Below are 24,833 nucleotides of genomic sequence, written 5' to 3'. Positions count from 1 at the left end.
GAGCAGAGTTTGTTCAAACGGCTGCGGAAATGCCTTCTCGTTACTTCCAGACCACTCCGAGAGCTCGCTCTTAATGCTGCATTAGTCACACCCTTAAAACACTTCCCGTTACCTCAGCAGTCCCACTAAAACCCAGGCAACTGCTCCTGACCAGGCAGGATGGTTTGGAAAAATTGGGAAACCTAAACAATAGACAATAGACAATAGACAATAGGTGCAGGAGGAGGCCATTCGGCCCTTCGAGCCAGCACCGCCATTCAACGTGATCATGGCTGATTATTCTCAATCAGTACCCCGTTCCTGCCTTCTCCCCATACCCCCTGACTCCGCTATCCTTAAGAGCTCTACCTAGCTCTCTCTTGAATGCATTCAGAGAATTGGCCTCCACTGCCTTCTGAGGCAGAGAATTTCATAGATTCACAACTCTCTGACTGAAAAAGTTTTTCCTCATCTCCGTTTTAAATGGCCTACCCCTTATTCTTAAACTGTGGCCCCTTGTTCTGGACTCCCCCAACATTGGGAACATGTTTCCTGCCTCTAACGTGTCCAACCCCTTAATAATCTTAGGAGGACTAGTGAGAGGTGAGATGCCATGAGAACGCCAAGCAGGTGGTCCAGGCAGGACTGGAGAGCACCACCAGGCAACGCCAACCAGGTGGTCCAGGCAGGACTGGAGAGCACCACCAGGCAACGCCAAGCAGGTGGTCCAGGCAGGACTGGAGAGCACCACCAGGCAACGCCAACCAGGTGGTCCAGGCAGGTCTGGAGAGCACCACCAGGCAACGCCAACCAGGTGGTCCAGGCAGGACTGGAGAGCACCACCAGGTACACCATCCCAGCCAGACACTTTCCAAGGGTTCACCCTCGCGGCATGGTGGAGTCACTGCCTCACAGCGCCAGAGAACTGTGTTCAATCCTGACTGGATGGAGTTTGTACGTTCTCCCCACGACCTGAGTAGTTTTTCACCGAGATCTACAGTTTCCTCCCATTCTCCAAAGACGCACAGGTTTGTGGGTTGATTGACTTGGTATAAATGTAAACTGTCCCAAGTGTGTGTAGGATAGTGTTAGCGTGCGGGGATCGCTGGTCGGTGCGGACTCGGTGGGCTGAAGGGCCTGTTTCCGCGCTGTGTCTCTAAACTAAGGTAAACCGAAGAAAGACCTTCTGATGTCAACTTCAGGATGTGAAATCACAGGGGCTTTGGCGGCTGTGGTGGTCGTGAATGTACATGAAGGCTCACTGTCGGCCTCCCTTTTGAAGCAAGTGTAAAAAGCATCGGAAGCACCAAGGGGAATGATGCTTCACTGTCACCTGAGCAACTTGGTTTCATCGTGTTGAAAAAGACGGCACGCAAATCATGCCACAACTTCTGCCCCACAATGGATCCAATGGATTAAGATATGAAGCACCCCCCCTCTCCAATCCCTCTGCCAGGCACCCCACCCTCTAAAGGCGCTGCTCATTTTACAAACATGATACATTTTACCTTGGAAAATAGATTTTAAAATATTTATCTGCAAACTTTTACATGCATTATGCAAAAACCATTTCCTGATAGTTCGAAGTTGGGTTACTCATTTCTGATTGCATTTCTCATGAGGCTGTAGTCTGGTTGGAGATGAATTTTAAGGATGTTTGATGAACAGGATGAAGACTCAGCTTTTCAAAGAGTCATAGAGTCATAGAGTGATACAGCGTGGAAACAGGCCCTTCGGCCCAACTTGCCCACACCGGCCAACATTCCCCATCTACACTCGTCCCACCTGCCTGCATTTGGTCCATGTTCCTCCAAACCTGTCCTATCCATGTACCTGTCTAACTGCTTCTTAAACGATGGGATAGTCCCAGCCTCAACTACTTCCTCTGGCAGCTCGTTCCATACACCCACCCCCCTTTTTGTGTGAGAGGGTTACTCCTTAGATTCCTGTTAAATCTTTTCCCCTTCACCTTGAGCATGTGTCCTCTGGTCCTCGATTCCCCTACTCTGGGCAAGAGACTCTATGCATCTATTCCCCCTCATGATCTAGTACTCTGATGTCGAAGTTTCCTTCCATTGCAACGCGAAACAGAGAAGAACATTCAATCGCCTTTACCTTGCCTGGAGAACTCGTCGGCCTCTCTGTGGACCAGTTCCGTCACCCGCGTGCCGTAGTGCAGCCTGGCGTCGTGGTCGTAGGCTTTGAGGGTCTCGCTGGAGCTGTACGACTTCTGCGTGGGCACCCTGCATTCCTCGCTGTCCAACGAGGAGCTGGTGTAGCGGCAATCCTTAGCACACCTCCCACGGGTCAGGGAGCGGTGCCTTCGGTCTTTCACATCCATCCTCTGTCACGGACTCGTCCCGACGCTCGCCCCCCCGAATGGACAGATCTTCAGTTGCGGGTCACCTGAAATGAAGTGCAAAAAGGAAGAGTTGAGCCAACGTATACAACTGGGTAACTCCCTGTAGACTAGTGTAATGGTGTCACTCATGTTATGGGTCATGCTTTGTAGCTACGCCCCACTCGTGTTATGCGTCATGTAGTTACGCCCCATTAGCGTTTGAGTGACCACTGCTTGCGAGATTCGGGTTAGTGTAAGTGGGCAAAAATTGGCGGCATGGTGGCGCAGCGGTAGATTTGCTGCCTTACAGCGAATGCAGCGCCGGAGACCCGGGTTCGATCCCGACTGCGGGTGCTGTCTGTACGGAGTTTGTACGTTCTCCCCGTGACCTGCGTTTTTTTTTCTGCGAGATCTTCGGTTTCCTCCCACACTCCAAAGATTACAGGTTTGTAGGTTAATTGGCTTGGTAAATGTAAAAAATTGTCCCTAGTGGGTGTAGGATAGCGTTAGTGTGCGGGGATCGCTGGTCGGCACGGACCCTGTAAGTATCTCTGCACATAAATACAATCAAGTCAAACTCCAGTACAATCGTTAGAGCAAAGGGGAAGATACAGAGTGTAGAATATAGTTCTCAGCATTGTAGCGCATCAGTTCCAGAGACAAAGTCCAATGTCCGCAATGGGGTAGAGGTGAATTGGACAGTACCCTAGCTTATGGAAGGACCGTTCAGAAGCCTGATCACAGAGGGGAAGAAGCTGTCCCTGAGTCTGGTGGTGCGCGCTTTCAAGCTTCTGCAAACCTGGAGCAGGGAGGAGGAGGAGGGTGAGACGAGTCTTTGAATAAGATGGCTGCTTTACTGAGGCAGTCTACAGTAGTCATGATCTTATGGACAACAAAGTAGACACTATGCAAGATTGTGCTCCTGCTCCAATTACTAAACAGGGGAAGAATATCGGGAAGAGCGCTCACAGCTCCAGGGACCCAGGTTCGATCCTGACTACGGGCGCTGTCTGTACGGAGTTTGTACGTTCTCCCCGTGACCTGCATGGGTCTTCTCCGAGATCTTCAATTTCCTCCCACACTCCAAAGACGTGCAGGTTTGAAGGTTAATTGGTTTGGTGTAAATGTAAAATTGTCCTTAGTGTGTGTAGGATAGTGTTAGTGTGGGGGGATCGCTGGTCGGTACGGTCCCGGTGGGCTGATGGGCCTGTTTCCGCGCTGTATCTCTGAACTAAACTAAACTAAACTAAACTAAGGAGCAAAACTAATGATGAGGGAATGAGATTACAATAAATGTAAAGTGTGGGCGACTGGGCTTGTATACACTGGAATTTAGACGGATGAGAGGAGATCTTATCGAAACGTATAAGATTATTAAGGGGTTGGACACATTAGAGGCAAGAAACATGTTCCCAATTTTGGGGAGTCCAGAACAAGGGGCCACAGTTTAAGAATAAGGGGTACGCCATTTAGAACTGAGATGAGGAAAATCTTTTTCAGTCAGAGAGTTGTGAATCTACGGAATTCTCTGCCTCAGAAGGCAGTGGAGGCCAATTCTCTGAATGCATTCAAGAGAGAGCTAGATAGAGCTCTTAAGGATAGCGGAGTCAGGGGGTATGGGGAGAAGGCAGGAACGGGGTACTGATTGAGAATGATCAGCCATGATCACATTGAATGGCAGTGCTGGCTCGAAGGGCCGAATGGCCTCTTCCTGCACCTATTGTCTATTGTCTGTTGTCTAATGTGTTGGCTCTCCTCTGATTGGAATTGACTTAGAGTAACCCAGCTGAATCAGATTCTTCACACCAGACTAGCGTACGTCAAAGTGACTTTCAATGTGATAAGTTAAATGGAAGACGCACAGCTTCCTGAATCCATTTGAGGTCAGTCATAGCTGTTTCCTGCCACCACAACTACCATTGCAAAGTGGAGTTGCTTCAACCGAGAGTACATTTAGCAGAATGTTTCTCATAATTAATGAATGAAAGCTGCTTGGGAACAGAGGACCACAGTTTGTTTTAGTTATTTTGTTGTCATGTGTACCGAGGTACAGCAAAAAGCTTTTTTTATTGCGTGCTAACCAGTCAATGTCTGAAGAAGGGTCTCGACCCGAAACGTCACCCATTCCTTCTCTCCAGAGATGCTGCCTGACCCGCTGAGTTACTCCAGCATTCTGTGCCTATCTTTAGCAAAACGACTGTCCATGATTACAATCAAGCCATCCACAGATACAGGATGCAATACTCCAAGTGTGGCCTCAGCAAAGTCTTGTAGAACTGTTACATAAAGTTAAAACTTCTATACTCAATTCCTTGACCGATATAGACTAATGTACCAAAAACCTTCTCGACCCAACCTACTTGGAAAAGTGTTGTCAGAAGGTATGCTCCTATAAACTCATTGCAAAAAGATTAGATGTTATATTACAGAAACAAGGAACTGCAGATGATGGAATTGACCAAAAAAATGCACAGAGTGCTGGAGTAACTCAGTGGGTCTGGCAGCATCTCTGGAGAACATGGATAGGTGACGTTTCACAGAGTGCTGGAGTAACTCAGCGGGTCAGGCAGCATCTCTGGAGAACATGGATAGGCACCCGGGCCTCCGGACCTACACTGTCCGGGCCTACAGTGTCCGGGCCTACAGCGTCCCCCCAGGCCTAATACGGGACAAGGGCGGTCCCGTACGGGACAAACCAATTTAGCCCAATATAGGGGATGTCCCGGCTAATACGGGACAGTTGGCAACCCTAGTCTGAAGACCCGAAACGTCACCTATTCCTTCTCTCCAGAGATGCTGCCCGACCCGCTGAGTTACTCTTTTTTTGTGTCTATCTGCTGAAAGACACGCTTGTCTCAACTAAATATTGACAATCAAAATGTATAGGAAGGGTCTCGTCCCGAGACGTCACCCACTCCTTCTCTCCAGAGATGCTGCCCGCCCGTCCTGCTGAGTTACTCCAGCGCTTTGAGTGTGTGTATCTTGTGAGATTCAGGGAGGTGGACAGGGGATGGCAGGGAGACCGTGCGGTAAGGAGTGGGGGGGGGGGGGGGGGGGAGATGAGTGAGAGAGAGAAACGAGAGATATTTCCACTGCTCGAAGCAAACAACAATGCCTGTCACTCACGCCACAGTGAGCATGGCAGAGGAGACACGTCTTGGACTGATGGATGTGGAGACTTTGCCAAAGGCAGCCCGACCTCATCATTCACTGCCCTCCCTGTTTGCTCCAGACTCCACTTGCACTTCGGTCAAACAAGGCTGGTAAACTGAAATGAAAAAAAAACCCCCACCGAGTAATCCTCCATTGGCTCCTCTTTACTTCGAATCACGTTTTGTTTCAGATTGGTTAAAAAATAAACATGTTTTGTAAATCCACCTCAGAGAAAACTCATTAATAAGAACCAGGAATCGATATGAAATCAGGCAATGTCACAGAATGTAAAACTCCGATTCTTCCAATTCGTCGCAGAGGAAGACGGCAGGTTTCCTGGTTTAAAATTCATGGAATCATAAGGTCCATTAGCTCCCAATAGGGGCCGTAATCTCTGTAATATTACAGGGACCGCTGGCTGTGGAAGATTAGCACAAGATGGGTGCTGAAGGTCACCGGTGGACCAGGCGAAGGTTGAGGGGGGAGCTGAGCGGAGGCCAAACCACTTCTGGCAATCACAACCTCAACACTCTTTCGCCAGATCACTCCGACTGCTGGCAGGATCGCGGTGTTTATTAATTTTGCATGCCCGGCCTTGCACGGTGGCCAAATCAGGGAGGCTGCTCCATGGACCGGTTGGGACAACAGGACCAGGTAAACCGAAGATAGACACAAAATGTTGGAGCAACTCAGCGGGAAGATGCCCACAGGGAAGATACTAACATGGATAGCAAGTGGGATGGATGGGGGTGGGTAGTCAAGCATTTTGGTAATAGGAATAAAGGTGTAGATTTTTTTCTAAATGGAGAGGGAATCCAGAAATCGGAGGTGCAAAAGGACTTGGGAATGCTGGTGCAGGACTCCCAAAAAGTTAATTCGCAAGTCGAATCGGTAGTAAAGAAAGCAAATTCAATGCTAGATTTTTTTTTTAGATTTAGAGATACAGCGCAGAAACAGGCTCTGCGGCCCACCAAGTCCGCGCCGCCCAGCGATCCCCGCACACTAACACTATCCTACACCCACTAGGGACAATTTTTACATTTGCCCAGCCAATTAACCTACAAACCTGTACGTCTTTGGAGTGTGGGAGGAATCCGAAGATCTCGGAGAAAACTCACGCAGGTCACGGGGAGAACGTACAAACTCCGTACAGACGGCGCCCGTAGTCAGGATCGAACCTGAGTCTCCGGCGCTGCATTCGCTGTAAGGCAGCAACTCTACCGCTGCGCCACCAGGACTATAATACGAAAACAGAGATGTAATGTTGAGGCTCTATAAGGCGCTGGTCAGGCCGCATTTGTGAGCAGATGTGGGCCCCATATCTGAGGATGTGCTGGCTCTGGAGAGGGTCCAGAGGAGGTTTGCAAGAATGATCCCAGGAACGAGTGGGTTAGCATATGATGAGCGTTTGGCAGCACAGGGTCTGTACTCGCTGAAGTTTAGAAGGATGAGGGGGGACCTCATTGAAACTTACAGAATAATGAAAGGCCTGGATAGGGTGGATGTGGAGATGATGTTTCCACTGGTGGGAGAGTCTAGGACCAGAGGGCACAGCGTCAGAATTAAAGGGAGCTCTTTTATAAAGGAGGTGAGGAGGAACTTCTTTAGTCAGAGGGTGGAACTCATTGCCACAGAGGGCTGTGGAGGCCAAGTCAGTGGATATTTTTAAGGCAGAGATAGACAAGTTCTTGATTAGAACGGGTGTCAAGGGTTATGGGGAGAAGGCAGGAAAATGGGATTAGGAGGCAGAGATCAGCCATGATTGAATGGCGGAGTGGATTCGATGGGCCGATTGGCCTAATTCTACTTCTATAACTTGTGAACATGTGACAGGTTGCATCTCTGGAGAGAAGCACCAGCTTCTCGTTCTCACCTAGCAAACAGCTGACAATGGCCTGCTTCCTTTATCGTCGTTACTTTGTTTGCATATCTTTCATTCATATGTTCTATATCTCTCTATATCACCATCTATATCTTTTGTTCCCCTCCCCCCTGACTCTCAGTCCGACGAAGGGTCTCGTACCGAAGAGTCGCCCATTCTCAGCAGGACAGGTAGCATCTCTGGAGAGGAATGGGTGACGTTTCGGGTCGAGGCCCCTTCTTCGGATCCTTGCCATGTATCTGTACACGACGAATGGCTCAATTATAAACAATAGACAATAGACAATAGGTGCAGGAGGAGGCCATTCGGCCCTTCGAGCCAGCACCGCCATTCAATGTGATCATGGCTGATCATTCTCAATCTGTACCCCGTTCCTGCCTTCTCCCCATACCCCCTGACTCCGTTATCCTTAAGAGCTCTATCTAGCTCTCTCTTGAATGCATTCAGAGAATTGGCCTCCATCTGCCATGCCATGCATCCGCCCACTCACACAACCTGTCCAAGTCACCCTGCAACCTCATAGCATCTTCCTCACAGTTCACACTGCCACCCAGCTTTGTATCATCTCCAAATTTGCTAATGTTTGTGTCATCTGCAAATTTGCTAATCATGCTAATTGTAATCATGCATAGTCTTTCTGCCGACTGGATAGCAAGCAACAAGAAAGCTTTTCGCTGTACCTCGGTACACGTGACAATAAACTAAACTGTCAGGGGAAGGTTGTTGCATCTGACCTTTAGCCTCCTGACTCCTGCCGAGAACAGGATTGGAACTTTTTTGTGTTATGAAGAGGTTCAACAGCCTGTAATCTTTCCAAAACTGCGGCTGACACTCAGCTCATGGGATTAGCCTTTGCCGACTAATTGCTGCCGTTGTGAGAAGAAGCGATGGAATTAATGGAGAGGGAAAAAAAGACCATAAGCCAATAATAAAGTTTTAACAGATAGGGATACCTCCGTATCAAAAGGTCAAAGTGTTGCAGTGAAATCGACCTTTAATTTTCTTAGTGGGAAAAACTGCATGGCAAATCAGTTCCAGAAGGAACAAGCAAAGACTGTAGTTTAATTGAGCTATGCCGTGAAGCAATCCTCGGCATCTTTGGTTTCTAATTCGGGAGTCGTGTGTTTAGTTGAGTTTAGAGATGCAGCGCAGAAACAGGCCCTTCAGCCCACCGAGTCCGTGCTGACCAGCGATCCCCGCACGCTAACACTATCACTACACACATCAGGGACAATTTACATATGGACCACAGCCAATTAACCTCCAAATCCGCACGTCTTTGGAGTGTGGGAGGAAACCAAAGATCTCGGAGAAAACCCATGAGGTGAACGTACAGACAGGGATGGAACCTGGGTCTCTGGCGCTGTGAGGCAGCAACTCTACCACTGCGCCACCGTGCCGCTCAACTGAAACTGTGCATTCAGTTAGAATGCAGGACGCGTTGGCGTGGAAGAGAAGGACTGAGGACAATGAGGTGAGAGGAAAGGGGCAGAGATGTACAGAATGGGGTGAGGAGATCACGGTCAGCCCCACTAATACCCAACACTGTCATCAACCTGATTCCATTCAAAACTTCAGGGGGATATGACTAGTCTCACTGCCTGTACTTAAAGGAGAAAATCTACTCGACAGAGAATGAAAGGGACTTTCAATTCATCAGAGAAAAATAAAATAAAAATTATTTTACTGCGTGGAGCATCAATGATGGGTCTATTTTGCTTATCTGAAGTAATATATCTGAAGAGGGGTCTTGACATAAAATGTCGCCTATCCAAATCCTCCTGAGATAATGCCTGACCCGTTGAGTTACTCCAGCGCTTTGCGTTTTACTACACATCTGCAGTTCCTTGTGTCTCCAACTATTCATCGATGTTGTTTATAAGATTTGCTGCTGCTTACTGACTGACTCTGAGGAATCTGATGTAGAAGATACAAGATCACCAATATATGGGAACTTATTACAGCTCCTCCTGCAAAAGATTTAAAAACATATCATTGCACGCCTCAGATAGACACAGAGTGCTGGAGTAACTCAGCGGGTCAGGCAGCATCTCTGGAGAACATGGATAGGTGACGTTTCACAGAGTGCTGGAGTAACTCAGCGGGTCAGGCAGCATCTCTGGAGAACATGGATATGTACCTGTATTTTGTGCATTTACCACATGCTCCTAGTACACAGGGCATCATGATGACACGGCGCCAGAGACCCGGGTTCGATCCTGACTACAGGTGCTGTCTGTACAGAGTTTATACGGAGTTCCCCATGTGATCACGTGTGTTTCCTCCGGGCGCTCTGGTTTCCTCCCACACTCCTAATTCTGTGTTTGTAGGTTGATCAACAATTTACAATCTTTACCAAATCTAGTTAACCTACAAACCTGCACACACTAGGGACAATTTACATATGTACCACAGCCAATTAACTTCCAAATCCGTACGTCTTTGGAGTGTGGGAGGAAACCAAAGATCTCGGAGAAAACCCACGCAGGTCACGGGGTGAACATGCAAACTCCGTACAGACAGCACCCGTAGTCGGGATGGAACCCGGGTCTCTGGCGCTGTGAGGTTTGTAGGTTAACTAGATTTGGTAAAGATTGTAAATTGTCCCTTATGTAAAGTGTTAGTGTGGGGTGTGAAGGCGGACCCAGTGGGCCGTAGGGCCGGCTTCCGCACAGTACCTCTAAAATAAACCCTTTTCTTAAAGGAGAACTACTTCCAGTCCCTTGCTCATTCAACTTGTTCAGCTCGTCTCAAGTGCAGAGCGAGGGATAACGTTACCCTTGCTTTTAGTCTCCTGCCCACTCATCAATCTTCCCTTTTCTCCCAGCGCCTGACCTTGTCTCAGTCGCTCACTCTCTTTCTGCTCAGCATCTGTTGCGTCTCTGACTTGATCCGACTCAGTCAAAATGTCACCAAACTGAAATGCAAATCTTTGTCTCTCTCTCCCTCTCTCCATGTGTCTGCCTGACCCAGCTAAACATTTCACTTCAGCCCTGCGTGGCCCAGGGAACACTGATACTGGAGAGAGCTTGATGGAACTGCAGAGAGATACACAGAGTCTCTTGCCCAGAGTAGGTGGATCGAGGACCAGAGGACACAGCTTCAAGGTGAAGGGGAAAAGATTTAACAGGAATCTGAGGAGTAACCCTCTCACACAAAAGAGTGGTGGGTGTATGGAACGAGCTGCCGGAGGAGGCAGTTGAGGCTGGGACTATCCCAACATTTAAGAAACAGTTAGACAGGTACATGGATAGGACAGGTTTGGAGGGATATGGACCAAACGTGAGCAGGTGGGACTAGTGTAGCTGGGACATGTTGGCCGGTGTGGATTGAAGGGCCTGTTTCCACACTATGACTCTATGAGGCGACGAATCCTTCGTCATTAGTCATTAGTTTATTGTCACGTGTACCGAGGTACAGTGAACAGCTTTCGTTGCGTGCTAACTAGTCAGCGGAAAGACTGCACGTGATTGCAATCGAGCCGTCCACAGTGTACAGATACACGATAAGGGAGTATCGTGATTAACATTTAGTGCAAGATACAGCCACTGAAGAGAGATCAAAAATAGTCCGAGGGTCTCCAAAGAGGTAGACAGTAGTTCAGGTCCGCTCTCTAGCGTTGGTAGGGTGGTTCAGCTTGAGAAAAGACTTTCTAAAGATCGCTATGTAAAAATATCCTTTGGGGAACAATTTTTATAAATTCGGATAAATGATGTCTTCAGGCACAGAAAGAGGTCGTATTATGCATTAAATCTGTGACAGCTCCTAATATGGTTGGTCCATCACTACCCCCCTCTCCCTACATTCCCCGTAACCCTGTAAATTATTCTACCTGGCGTTAAGATGATCAGTATGGTTCCAGGGTGGAGAAAGATTCACAAACACAAAAGAAACGGCAGATAAGGCCATACATTCTAGGAACAGAATTAGGCCATTCGGCCCATCAAGTCTACTCCGCCATTCAATCATGGCTGATCTATCTTCCTTCTCAACTCTCCCCCTCCCCCACTCTCCTACCTTCCCCACATAACTTTTGACACCTGTACTAATCAAGAATCTCCATTTTAAAAATGGCCTCCACTGCTGTTTGTGGCAATGAGTTCCACAGTTGCAGCACCCTCTGACTCAAGAAATTCCTTCTCAACTCCTTTCTAAAGGTACGTGTGGGAAGGAACAGCAGATGCTGGTTTAGACCAAAGATAGACACAAAAAGCTGGAGTAACTCAGCGGGGCAGGCAGCATCTCTGGGGAGAAGGAATGGGTGACCTTCTTCAGACTTTCTAAAGGTACATCCTTTTATTCTGAGGCTGTGGCCTCTGGTCCTAGACTCTCCCACAAGTGGCAACATCCTCTCCACATCCACTCTATCCAGGCCTTTCACTATTCGGTACGTTTCCATGAGGTCCCCCCTCATTCTTCTAAACTCCAGCGAGTACAGGCCCAGTGCCGACAAACGCTCATCATATGTTAACCCACTCATTCCTGGGATCGTCAACCTCCGCTGGGCCCTCTCCAGGGCCAGCACATCCTTCCTCATATATGGTGGCCAAAATTGCTCACAATATTCCAAATGGCCTGACCAGCACATCTGAAGAAGTGTCTCGACCTTAAACGTCGCCCATTCCTCCTCTTCAGAGATGCTGCCTGACCCGCTGAGTTACTCCAGCATTGTGTGTCTGCCCTCAACATTACACCCCTGTTTTTGTGTTCTAGTCCCCTTGAAATGAAATGAATGCTAGGATTGCATTTATCTTCTTTCCTACCGATTCGAGTTGCAAATTAACCTTTTGGGAATCCTGCACTTCTGATTTCTGAATCTTCTTCCCCTTCGGAAAATAGTCTAGGCCTTTGTTCCTTCGATCAAAGTGCATGAGTGTACACATTGCTATGCTGTAATCCATCTGCCACTTCGTCGCCTACTCTCCCAGCCTGTCCAGGTCCTTCTCAATGGGCCCAAGGGCATGTTTCCATGCTGTAACTCCCTAGGCAATGAGTGGCTTCCAGTTTAGTTTAGTTTCCGAGATACAGCGTGGAAGCAGGCCCTTCGGCCCACTGAGTCCGCACTGACCAACCACCCATACACTAGTTCTATCCTACATACACCAGGGACAATTTACAACAGCCGATTAACCTACAAATAATAATCTTATATGTGTTCAATAGAAGGGTGAGAGGGGGATCTTATTGAAACATATAAGATTATTAAGGAATTGGACATGCTAGAGGCAGGCAAACATGTTCCCAATGTTGGGGGAGTCCAGAACCAGGGGCCACAGTTTAAGAATAAGGGGTAGGCCATTTAGAACGGAGATGAAGACAAACCTTTTCAGTCAGAGAGTTGTGAATCTGTGGAATTCTCTGCCTCAGAAGGCAGTGGAGGCCAATTCTCTGGATGCATTCAAGAGAGAGCTAGATAGAGCTCTTAAGGATAGCGGAGTCAGGGGGTACGGGGAGAAGGCAGGAACGGGGTACTGATTGAGAATGATCAGCCATGATCACATTTAAAGGAAGGTGCTGGCTCGAAGGTCCGAATGGCCTTCTCCTGCACCTACTGTCTATTGTCTATTGTGAAACCTCTACGTCTTTGGAGTGTGGGTGGAAACCGGAGCACCCAGAGAAAACCCACGTGGTTACAACGTACAAACTCCAAACAGACAGCACCCGTGTTCAGGATCGAACCGGGGTCTCTGGTGCTGTAAGGCAGCAAGAACTCTACCTCTGTGCCACCGTGCCGCCTTTTTCTCTGTTGTACCCGATGTCAAGAGATTCAGTCAAGGGTTCCTGTGAAACTGTGCAAAATGGATGGGAACCTGTAAGCCTGAGGGCTCCTGACTGTGTGTCCTTCTGGGTTCCTTTCTATTCAGCAGGCTAAATGCCACCCCGACTGTGTGGAGTTCCTGTTGATTTAGTGAGAGAAGGTGACGGCTCACTTAGATTTACGGGGTGGCACTGTGCATCGAATAAACTTTAAAAAGACGCCAGGCTTTAATCAGGCTTTGTCAAGCACAGTTACATCTGACCTTAAGTACATCGGTACAGATACGGAGAATGGCTTGGACTGATATAAGAAGATAACTGCAGATGCTGGTGCAAATCGAAGGTATTTATTCACAAAATGCTGGAGTAACTCAGCAGGTCAGGAAGGGCCTCGACCCGAAACGTCACCCATTCCTTCTCTCCCGAGATGCTGCCTGACCTGCTGAGTTACTCCAGCATTTTGTAAATAAATGGCTTGGACTGAGCTGGGCCCTGAAAGGTTCATAAGTGATAGGGGTAGAACTAGACCATTCGGCCCATCAAGTCTACTCCGCCATTCAATCACGGCTGATCTATCTCTCCCTCCCGACCCCATTCTCCTGCCTTCTCCCCATAACCCCTGACACCCGTACTAATCAAGAATCTATCTATCTCTGCCTTAAACATATTCACCGACTTGGCCTCCACAGCCTTCTGCGGCAAAGAATCCCACAGATTCACCGCCCTCTAGCTAAACAGATTGCTCCTCCTCTCCTCCCTAAAAGAATGTCCTTTAATTCTGAGTTCCAAATAAGTTGTAAATAAATGAGGGATCACACCACTGCCTTTTGCAAGGTTCCCTGCAAACGGTGATCATCACACCCAACTCAATCCGAACGCCTGCCAAAAATATCCACTCTGATCACAGTGGGACTCTATGCCTTGGAGCGCAGGAGGATGAGGGGTGATCTTATAGACTTGGGAGACAACGGTGGCGCAGTGGTCGAGTTGCTGCCTCACGGCGCCAGAGACCCGGGTTCGACCCTGTCTATGGGTGCTGTGTGTGCAGAGTTTGTACGTTCTCTCCATGACCTGCGTGGGTTTTCTCCGAGATCTTCGGTTTCCTCTCACACACCAAAGACGTACAGGTTTTGTAGGTTAATTGGCGTATGGTGTATGTGTAAAGAAATGTCCCTAGTGTGTGTAGGATAATGTTAGTGTGCGGCGATCGCTGGTCAGTACAGACTCAGTGGGCTGAAGGGCCTGTTTCCGCACTGTATCTCTAAACTAAACTGAATTACACTAAACACAAGCACAGGCACATTTTGTGACCAAATTGTGGACCACGATGCAAGTAAAAACCATGCCAGTGAATGTTGAAACCAACTGACTCATCACATTCCCACATCCAATTGTCTGGTAGTAAAGTAGTGCCAAGTGCTATGATTCATTTCTGCAGCAATAGAATGGAAGCCAGAAGGTTATTCCTTTCACCAGTAAGACACGAGTGGTTCTGGAAACGGCAACTCCAGGTCTTGCCTCTTCAATGCACATCCTGAAGATGAGTACGCCCAAAGAACAGAAGACACCACTTCAACTGAAGATTGAATAGATTGGGTAAATGTGCAGAATCTCTTGTCCAGAGTAGTGGAATCAAGAACCAGATTGATACGTTCTACTCAGTGTCATTCTCAAAAGCACGCATTGAGTGGGAGACCAAAACAACACAGGGCTGGACACAAGATCGCCATTTTAACTCTCTGTGTATTTTAGCAAATGCGCAGGCACAGCTTTACCATATTGTTGCATGTATACATCACATTGCAGCTTTACCGTATTGTTCCTTGTATACATCACACAGATGACATAGGATTAAGGTTGGGGGGGGAAAGATATAATGGGAACCTGAGGGCAATTTTTAAAAACGCAGAAGGTGGTGGGTGCCGGAGGACGTGGTTGAGCCAGGGACTATTGGAATATTTAAGAATCATTGAGAAAATTACATGGATAGGACAGGTTGAGAGGGATATGGGCCAAACGCACACAGGTGGGACTAGTATAGATGGGACATGTTGGCCGGTGTGGGCAAGTTGGGCCGAAGGGGCTGTTTCCACGCTGTGTGACTCTATGTTAAGTCGGATGCCAAACGGACCCAAGTTCCAGAGCGACACCAACATTTTGAGGCGGCACGGTGGCGCAGCGGTAGAGCTGCTGCCTCACGGCGCCAGAGACCCGGGTTCGATCCCGACTACGGGCGCTGTCTGTACGGAGTTTTTACGTTCTCCCCGTGACCTGCGTGGGGTTTCTCCGAGATATTCAGTTTCCTCCCACATTCCAAAGACGTGCAGGTTTGTAGGTTAATTGGCTTTGGTGAAAAAAAGTTGTAGATCGTCCCTGGTGTGTAGGATAGCACGAGTGTACAGGGATCACCGGTCGACAGGGACACGGTGGGCCGAAGGGCCTGTTTCCGGGCTGTATCGCTAAATTCTAAAGCAAAGTCTAAAACCCGTATGTCTCCCTCCCCTGACGTCAGTCTGAAGATGGGTCTCGACCCGAAACGTCACCCATTCCTTCTCCCCAGAGATGCTGCCTGTCCCGCTGAGTTACTCCGGCATTTTGTGTCTATCTCCGGTGTAAAACTCGTACTGTGGCCCTAGTCAGCTCCAGCCTCGGTTTGTCGCGTGACGGGTTTGCTGGTCCTCAAGGTGCCAGAGACAAAGGAAGCACAGGCCTGACCTTGACGAACTTGCAGCACAGAAACTGCCTCGCTCGGCAAAACTCACATTCCCATCTCTCTTCTAATTAACGCTCCGCTGGAACATGGAGCCCTTATTGCAGTGCCAGTACGCCATCGTGATTTAAGGGGCCCTATAAACCTGGTACAGAGGGCTTTCATTCCTTCCAACTCACATTCACCGGTTATCGGTGGCATGACAATAGACAATAGGTGCAGGAGTAGGCCATTCGGCCCTTCGAGCCAGCACCGCCATTCAATGTGATCATGGCTGATCATTCCCAATCAGTACCCCGTTCAATAGACAATACACAATAGACAATAGGTGCAGGAGGAGGCCATTCGGCCCTTTGAGCCAGCACCACCATTCAATGTGATCATGGCTGATCATTCCCAATCAGTACCCCGTTCCTGCCTTCTCCCCATACCCCCTGACTTCGCTATCCTTAAGAGCTCTATCTAGCTCTCTCTTGAAAGCGTTCAGAGAACTGGCCTCCACTGCCTTCTGAGGCAGAGAATTCCACAGATTTACAACTCTCTGACTGAAAAAGTTTTTCCTCATCTCCGTTCTAAATGGCCTACCCTTTATTCTTAAACTGTGGCCCCTGGTTCTGGAGTCCCCCAACATTGGGAACATGTTTCCTGCCTCTAACGTGTCCAACCCCTTAATAATCTTATATGTTTCGATAAGATCCCCTCTCATCCTTCTAAATTCCAGCGTATACAAGCCTATGACAAGTTACAGCCACTCAGCAGAAGCAGATAATTGGCCCACCTCAACTCACTATGAAGAGGAATAAGTTCATAAGTGATAGGAGCAGGATTAGGCCATTCGGCCCATCAAGTCTACTCCTCTATTCAATCATGGGAGATCTATGATCAGCTGCTCAGAAAAGGACAGGAAGGCCCTTCAGAGGGTCATCACGACGGCCCAGAAGATCATCGGCTGCTCACTGCCCTCCCTGGAGCACCTGTTCAGCCTACGCTGCCTCAGTAGAGCAGGCAAAATAATAAAAGATCCATCCCACCCCGGCCACCGTCTGTTTGTTCATCTGCCCTCTGGTCGACGTTTCAGGTCGATCAAATCCCGAACAAACAGACTTAAGAACAGTTTTTACCCCAGGGCCATACGAGAACTGAACACTACCTTCTGCACTAGGCAACACTGTTAAAACTTTTGTACTTAATATAATTGTATTTATTTGTTTTTGCATTTATTGCATATATGTTTTTACGCACCGTCAGGATTGGCTATTTTTTAAATTTCGTTGTACTCGTTGCAATGACAATAAATGAATATTATTATTATTATTATTATTATTATTATTATCTCTCCCTCTTAACCCCATTCTCCTGCCTTGTCCCCATAACCCCTGACACCCGTATCTATCTATCTATCTATCTATCTATCTATCTATCTATCTATCTATCTATCTATCTATCTATCTATCTATCTATCTATCTATCTATCTATCTATCTATCTATCTATCTATCTATCTATCTATCTATCTATCTATCTATCTATCTATCTATCTATCTATCTATCTATTTATCTATCTATCTATCTATCTCTGCCTTGGAAATATCCACTGACTTGGTCTCCACAGCCTTCTGTGGCAATGCGTACCACAGATTCACCACCCTCTGTCTAAAGAAATTCCTCCTCATTTCCTTCCTTAAGGAACGTCCGTTAATTCTGAGGCTCTGAGCTTGGTCCTAGACTCTCCCACTGGTGGAAACATCCTCTCCACATCCGTGTGCAGGAACTGCAGTGCTCAGGGGTTATGGGGAGAAGGCAGGAGAATGGGGTTAGGAGGGAGAGATAGATCATAGTGAGTTGAGGTGGGCCAATTATGTTCTGCACCTCTGCAAGAATGGCCTCCTGTTGCTGTAACACTCATATTAGCCTGGGTTACTCAGGCCATTTACATCAGACCGATTTATGGTTATAAGACATAGGAGCAAAATGTGTCCATTTGGCCCATTGAGCCTACTCAGCTACTCGATCATGACGGAACTATTTTCCCGCTCAGCCCCATTCTACTGTCTTCTCACCATTGCCTTTGATGATCTGCTACTCAAGAACCGATCATTCTTTATACGTACGGGTGTCCGGGGCTCTGGGGAGAAGGCAGGAGAATGGAGTTGAGAGGAAAGGTAGACGTAAGGTCATAAAGAATAGGAGTAGAATTAGGCCATTCGGCCCATCAAGTCTACTCCGCCATTCAATCATGGCTGATCTGTCTCTCCCTCCCAACCCCAATTCTCCTGCCTTCTCCCCATAACCTCTCTAACACCTGCACTAATAGATTAGCCATGAACGAATGGTGCGGTAGACCCGATGGGCCGAATGGCCCAATTCTGCTCCGACAACCGATGAAATTCTGAAAATGGGCAGCAACCAGGAGGTCCATTAACCACAGCAGGTCGAGCAGAAGCGTTAGCAAAACGAGCCTTGACTCGTGGACTAATTGGGCCCAGGCCGTTTTGCGGGTTTGTTTAGCTGGAAGTGCACAGGAGGCACAGAGCCTCAGAACGTACAAGCGATGTAATCCTCTAGCTTCCAGCGGTCCTCAAAGTTGTCCATTGGCTGAGAGACCCACCTGCCTAATGAGCGCCGAGGTCGATGTGTAGCCACATTAGTAATAAGCCGTCCTCAGGAGGCCATTGAGTACATGAACCAATTTACATCACACTGACACCGCACAGGGAGGCCCGAGGATAGGAAGAGCTGGTTGCCTGGTGGGTCACAGCAGAGCTCCCTGTTGTCTAAGGCACTGTTGGGCTGTTGTGCCTTGTGTGTGTGTGTGGGGGGGGGGGGAGAGCTAGGAGGGTATTATTAATTCACCATTGAGTTGTGCTGCCAAGCTGCCAGGCCACCTGAAGTGCCCCATTATCTAAAGGCTGTCTTCAGGAGAAGCGACATGCTAAAAATACTGCCTGCATAATGATTGTTAAATGAGAAGACAGCCTCTGAGGAAATTAGAAATAAAATAACTCGCTGCATGACTGGAAATAGCATACCTGAGATATTCCAAATCCATTTAAAAAAACCCACATTCCTATAAATTTTATTTTCTCAAAGCACCGTGCTTTCAGTTCATCAGTCTAATTAAACTACAACAGATTCTTGTCTATAAATAATTAGTCCAAAACTCCCGAGAGATTTTTCCATTTTTATTATTTTTTGATTAAGCAGGATAATAGGCTCAGAATGGAATCCCTGATTGAGAATCAAACCTCTTTGATTCTCCAAAACTATGCTCTGCACTGGACTTGTGGATGGCTTGGTTTGGGATCTACAGGAGAAGCTGCCTCAAAATGGCAGCCAGCATCACCAAGGACCCACCCCACCCTGGCCACACACTCACTGACCCACACCACCCTGGCCACACCCTCACTGACCCACACCACCCTGGCCACACTCTCACTGACCCACACCACCCTGGCCACACTCTCACTGACCCACACCACCCTGGCCACACTCTCACTGACCCACACCACCCTGGCCACACTCTCACTGACCCACACCACCCTGGCCACACTCTCACTGACCCACACCACCCTGGCCACACTCTCACTGACCCACACCACCCTGGCCACACTCTCACTGACCCACCCCACCCTGGCCACACTCTCACTGACCCACACCACCCTGGCCACACTCTCACTGACCCACCCCACCCTGGCCACACTCTCACTGACCCACACCACCCTGGCCACACTCTCACTGACCCACATGCTACGATCAGGCAAACGCCTCCGCTGTCACGCTGTGAAAACGGAGAGGATGAGACGGAGCTTCTTCCCACAGGCCATCAGGACTGTCAACTTTGATAACCCAGAGACTAAATTTTTGTCGACACTTTTTGTGCTATGTTTAGTAACTTATTAACTTTATTTATATGCTGTAACTGTAATTCTTTTTGTGCACAACCCGCAGGCATTGCCACTTTCATTTCACTGCACATCGAGTATGTGTATGTGACAAATAAATTTGACTTGACTTGACCACCCTGGCCACACTCTCACTGACCCACACCACCCTGGCCACTCTCTCATCTCGCTGCTACCATGGGGGAGAAGGTACAGGAGCCTGAAAACCGTGACCTCCAGGTTCACGAACAGCTTCTTCCCAACTACCATCAGGCTCTTGAACATTCTACAAACACCAACTAAACTTCGAACTGCGGACAGACACAGAAGACCGGAGTAACTCAGCGGGACAGGCAGCATCTCTGGAGAAAAGGAATAGGTGACGTTTCGGGTCGAGACCCTTCTTCAGACTGCACTGCGGACTTTGTGTTGAGTCTGAAGAAGGTTCCATCCCAAAACGTCGCCTGCTCACATTCACCACAGATGCTGCCAGACCCGTTGAGTTCCTCCGGCACTTTGTGTCTATTTTTGTTTAAAACCACCTTTGACTCTGGGCTTTTGCTTTGGTTTGCACTTTGTTTGTGCTGCTGCAAGTTAGAATTTCATTGTTGTGTTTTGGTACAGATGACAATAGACAATAGGTGCAGGAGGAGGCCATTCGGCCCTTCGAGCCAGCACCACCATTCAATGTGATCATGGCTGATCATTCTCATTCAATACCCCGTTCCTGCCTTCTCCCCATACCCCCTGACTCCGCTATCCTTAAGAGCTCTATCTAGCTCTCTCTTGAATGCATTCAGAGAATTCCACAGATTCACAACTCTCTGACTAAAAAAGTTTTTCCTTATCTCAGTTCTAAATGGCCTACCCCTTATTCTTAAACAGTGGCCCCTTGTTCTGGACTCCCCCAACATTGGGAATATGATTCCTGCCTCTAACGCGTCCAACCCCTTAATAATCTTATACGTTTCGATAAGATCCCCTCTCATCCTTCTAAATTCCAGTGTATACAAGCCTAGTCGCTCCAGTCTTTCAACAAATGACAGTCCCGCCATTCCGGGAATTAACCTGGTAAACCTACGCTGCACGCCCTCGCTGTACGCTAACGGAGTGTGTTCGAGGAGCGGGGCCGAGTGTGTTCGCCTGACGGAGGTTGCGTAGCAACCCGCCTCCCGGCCCGGGCAGCCGCCATTGGTGGAACGGGAGCGCGTGGCCGCTGGCTGGGTGAGGTCACTTGGGAGCGCGGGGCGGTGACGTCACCCTTTGTCCCTTATTTGGGAGTGAGGAAGTTGGCAACCCTACTAATACGGGACAAGGGCGGTCCCCGTACGGACAAACCAATTTAGCCCAAAATACGGGACGTCCCGGCTAATACGGGACAGTTGGCAACCCTAAGTCTAGTTCCTAATTGGCAGCCATTCATTGCATCAAACTCTAAGTACCTTGGCACAATTTGCCCGTCTTCTGGAAGCCGCAATGATGCTTGATGTCGGACTGAAGGAAGTGTTCTTTTGAGGTTAGGAACGAAGCGTATTATTGGCTACACGATAATGATGTTACCTGAATCATTTCTAATTTGTTTCAATTATATCGGACTCTGATGCGAAAGTCATAAATATTAATTCCTCTGCCCGTTGAAACCTTTTTTATCGTGATTAACAATTTCCAAAGAAAAACTGCATTAGTGCGAGGAGATTAATCTCCTTGGGCCCTTCTCTGGGTAAAATTGAAGACTGTTCCGTGGCAGCAATGAACTGTTAAAGGACAATTCTCCAGCATTACCAAGGTGGTTTTTCAAAAGTGTATGTTTTAGTTTTAGGAATAAAGGCGCTATTATCCAGAGCAAGGCTATCTTTGAATAATATTTCACTAATTGGCACCCATTAGTGCAGAGGAATTGTGCTTATGTCTTGGCAATTATATTTACTTTACGGTCTTTACTTCCATCAATTTTCGCTCACTGTATAAACATACAGTTCATAATACGGAACAAAATACACTGCTGTTGGTGTACAGCACACAATGCTCTCTCTCTCCCCCGACACACAACTCTCAACTGTGCATGTAGAAGCAAGGAACTGCAGATGCCGGTTTACACCAGCAACAGACACAAAGTGCTGGAGTAACTCAGCGGGTCAGGCAGCATCTCTGGAGAGAAGGAATAGGTGACGTTTCGGGCCGAGACCCTTCTTCAGACATTGGACAAGGAATTAGGACAAGGATGTGACAAGGAACAATACATTTGACTTATCAAAGAAACTAAATGGCTGGAGTAACTCAGCAAGTCAGGCAGCATCTCTGGAGAAAAAAAGGGGTGGGTGATGTTTTGAGTCTGGATCCTTCTTCAGATTTCATGAGACTGTCTGAGCAAGGGTCACGACTAGGGCTGCCAACTATCTCACTCCCAAATACGGGACAAGGTGACCTCACCCAGCCAGCGGCCATGTGCTCCCGCTCCACCAACGGCGGCCGCCCGGGCCAGGAGGTGACGTCACCTTGTCCCTTATTTGGGAGTGAGGAAGTTGGCAACCCGAACTAGGGTGTGAGGACTCAATTTGACTCCTGTTGCTTTAACTAAGCTGCTGCCGTATGCACTTTGAGAGGCGTGCTGTGTGACTATTCTCCCATATTCTTGCACCTGTAACAGAATAAATATGCCACCTGAATCACAGCAAGGCCACGATTGTTGCGTTAAATCGCTGGCCATTGCAGCTCTGCTGCCAAATTGTCCCGAGTGCCACGATAAACATAGTCGCGGAGGTCTTGCGGATCCATTTGACTTCCTGCATCCAGCATCAAACTGTTCTCTGAATGATTTCAGGGTTTCTCACTCCACCGTGAAACAAAGAATGATTGATGATCGACAGGTTGTTTGTGAAGTGAAGGTAGCTTCCTGCAGTGTTCTGCAAGGCTCAACACAAAGGCCCCTTGCTTTTTACGATACACATCAATGATTTAAACATACACATAAAGGCTGTGATTTAGCAGCCAACAGGACACGCAGGAATTAGTTGTGCTGCTCAATAAGTGAGGAATAATCTACAAATGACAAGGCATTATGGGTGCAATTGTCATTTGGTAGAAAGTTGACAAAATGGAATTAGATTTTGCATAAGGGATAATACAATTCGGAGGACAAACAATCGACAATAGACAATAGACAATAGGTGCAGGAGGAGGGCATTTGGCCCTTCGAGCCTGTACGCACCGCCATTCAATGTGATCATGGCTGATCATTCTCAATCAGTACCCTGTTCCTGCCTTCTCCCCATACCCCCTGACTCCGCTATCCTTAAGAGCTCTATCTGGTTCTCTCTTGAAAGCATCCAGAGAATTGGCCTCCCCTGCCTTCTGAGGCAGAGAATTCCACAGATTCACAACTCTCTGAGAGAACAAGTTTTTCCTCATCTCCGTTCTAAATGGCCTACCCCTTATTCTTAAACTGTGGCCCTTGGTTCTGGAGTCCCCAACATTGGGAACATGTTTCCTGCCTCTAGCATGTCCAACCCCTCAATAATCTCAAATGTTTCGATAAGATCCCCTCTCATCCTTCTAAGTTCCAGTGTATACAAGCCTAGTCGCTCCAGTCTTTCAACATACGACAGTCCCGCCATTCCTGGAATTAACCTAGTGAACCTACGCTGCATGCCCTCAATAGCAAGAATGTCCTTCCTCAAATTTGGAGACCAAAACTGCACACAGTACTCCAGGTGCGGTCTCACTAGGGCAACTGCAGAAGGACCTCTTTGCTCCAATACTCAACTCCTCTTGTCATAAAGGCCAACATGCCATTAGCAACAAGCCAAGAGAAGGTGCAATGTGGAAACAAGGAGCTGCTTTAATAACTGACCGAAGATGGTTCCAGCAACAGGGGGAGGTTTTTCTTATTTTCGTAGATTTCGTAGAAGGTTGAATGACGGGAAGGTAAAGAATGTGAATTTGTGAGAGGCATAGATAGGGTAGACAGCCAGAACCTGTGTCCCCAGTGTGGAAATGTCAAAGACTAGATGGCATAGCTTTCAGGTGAAAGGGGCAAAATTTGAAGAAGGTGTACAGAGCACGTTTTTTGTTTACACGGAGGGTGGTGGGTGCCTGGAACATGTTGCCGGGGATGGTGGTGGAGGCAAGAGTCAAGAGAGTGTTTTATTGTCAAATGTCCCAGGTAGAACAATAGTATTCTTACTTGCAGCAGCACAACATGTAAATGTGGTCGTTTATGTACGATATGTACTCATGGTTGCCAACTGTCCCGCCCCCTCCCCTGACATCAGTCTGAAGAAGTATAAGAAAATAACTGCAGATGCTGGTACAAATCGAAGGTATTTATTCACAAAATGCTGGAGTAACTCGGCAGGTCAGGCAGCATCTCAGGAGAGAAGGAATGGGTGACGTTTCAGGTCAAGACCCTTCTTCAGACTGATGTCAGGGGGGCGGGTCAAAGGAAGGATATAGGTGGAGACAGGAAGATAGAGGGAGAACTGGGAAGGAGGAGGGGAAGAGAGGGACAGAGGAACTATCTAAAGTTGGAGAAGTCGATGTTCATACCACTGGGCTGCAAGCTGCCCAGGCGAAATATGAGGTGCTGTTCTTCCAATTTCCGGTGGGCCTCACTATGGCACTGGAGGAGGCCCATGACAGAAAGGTCAGACTGGGAGTGGGAGGGGGAGTTGAAGTGCTCGGCCACCTGGAGATCAGGTTGGTTAACGCGGACCGAGCGCAGGTGTTGAGCGAAGCGATCGCCGAGCCTGCGTTTGGTTTCGCCGATGTAAAGAAGTTGACATCTGGAGCAGTTTGAAGAAGGGTCTCGACCCGAAACGTCACCCATTCCTTCTCTCCCGAGATGCTGCCTGACCCGCTGAGTTATTCCAGCGTCTTGTGCCTACGATAGATAGTGTTTGTTTCTTTTTGAATAGAGGCTACTGGAGAATATCATGAAGTGTTCCAAATGACAGGGTCTTGATCAACTGAGAGAAAGGAAAATATGAAATGGGCAGGCTGATTTTTAAACTCAGTGTCGAGATACAGCATGGAAGCAGGTCCCTTTAGCCCACTGAGTCCACGACAACCATCGATCACCGGTTCACACAAGTTCCACGTAATCCCACTTTTGCATCCCGTCCTTCCACATCAG

General features: G+C 48.1%; 1 protein-coding gene across 10 annotated transcripts in view; it reads right to left on the bottom strand.

Annotated features, from left to right (window-relative positions):
* The window catches only part of LOC144600001 (teneurin-2-like), a 1,473,402-nt gene that overhangs the window by 740,212 nt on the left and 708,357 nt on the right, over positions 1-24,833 (bottom strand). For all 10 annotated transcript variants that reach the window (XM_078411299.1, XM_078411301.1, XM_078411304.1 and 7 more), the window contains one exon: positions 2,095-2,385. In XM_078411299.1, coding sequence (XP_078267425.1) covers positions 2,095-2,320 — 226 coding nt within the window. In that variant the 5' untranslated portion in view covers positions 2,321-2,385. The remainder of the gene's footprint in view (positions 1-2,094; positions 2,386-24,833) is intronic.

Source organism: Rhinoraja longicauda, chromosome 14 (assembly GCF_053455715.1).
Source record: "Rhinoraja longicauda isolate Sanriku21f chromosome 14, sRhiLon1.1, whole genome shotgun sequence".
Classification (NCBI taxonomy): domain Eukaryota; kingdom Metazoa; phylum Chordata; class Chondrichthyes; order Rajiformes; family Arhynchobatidae; genus Rhinoraja; species Rhinoraja longicauda.
The sequence above is the reverse complement of the archived record's forward strand: the minus strand, read 5'-3'. Positions and strand labels throughout refer to the sequence as shown.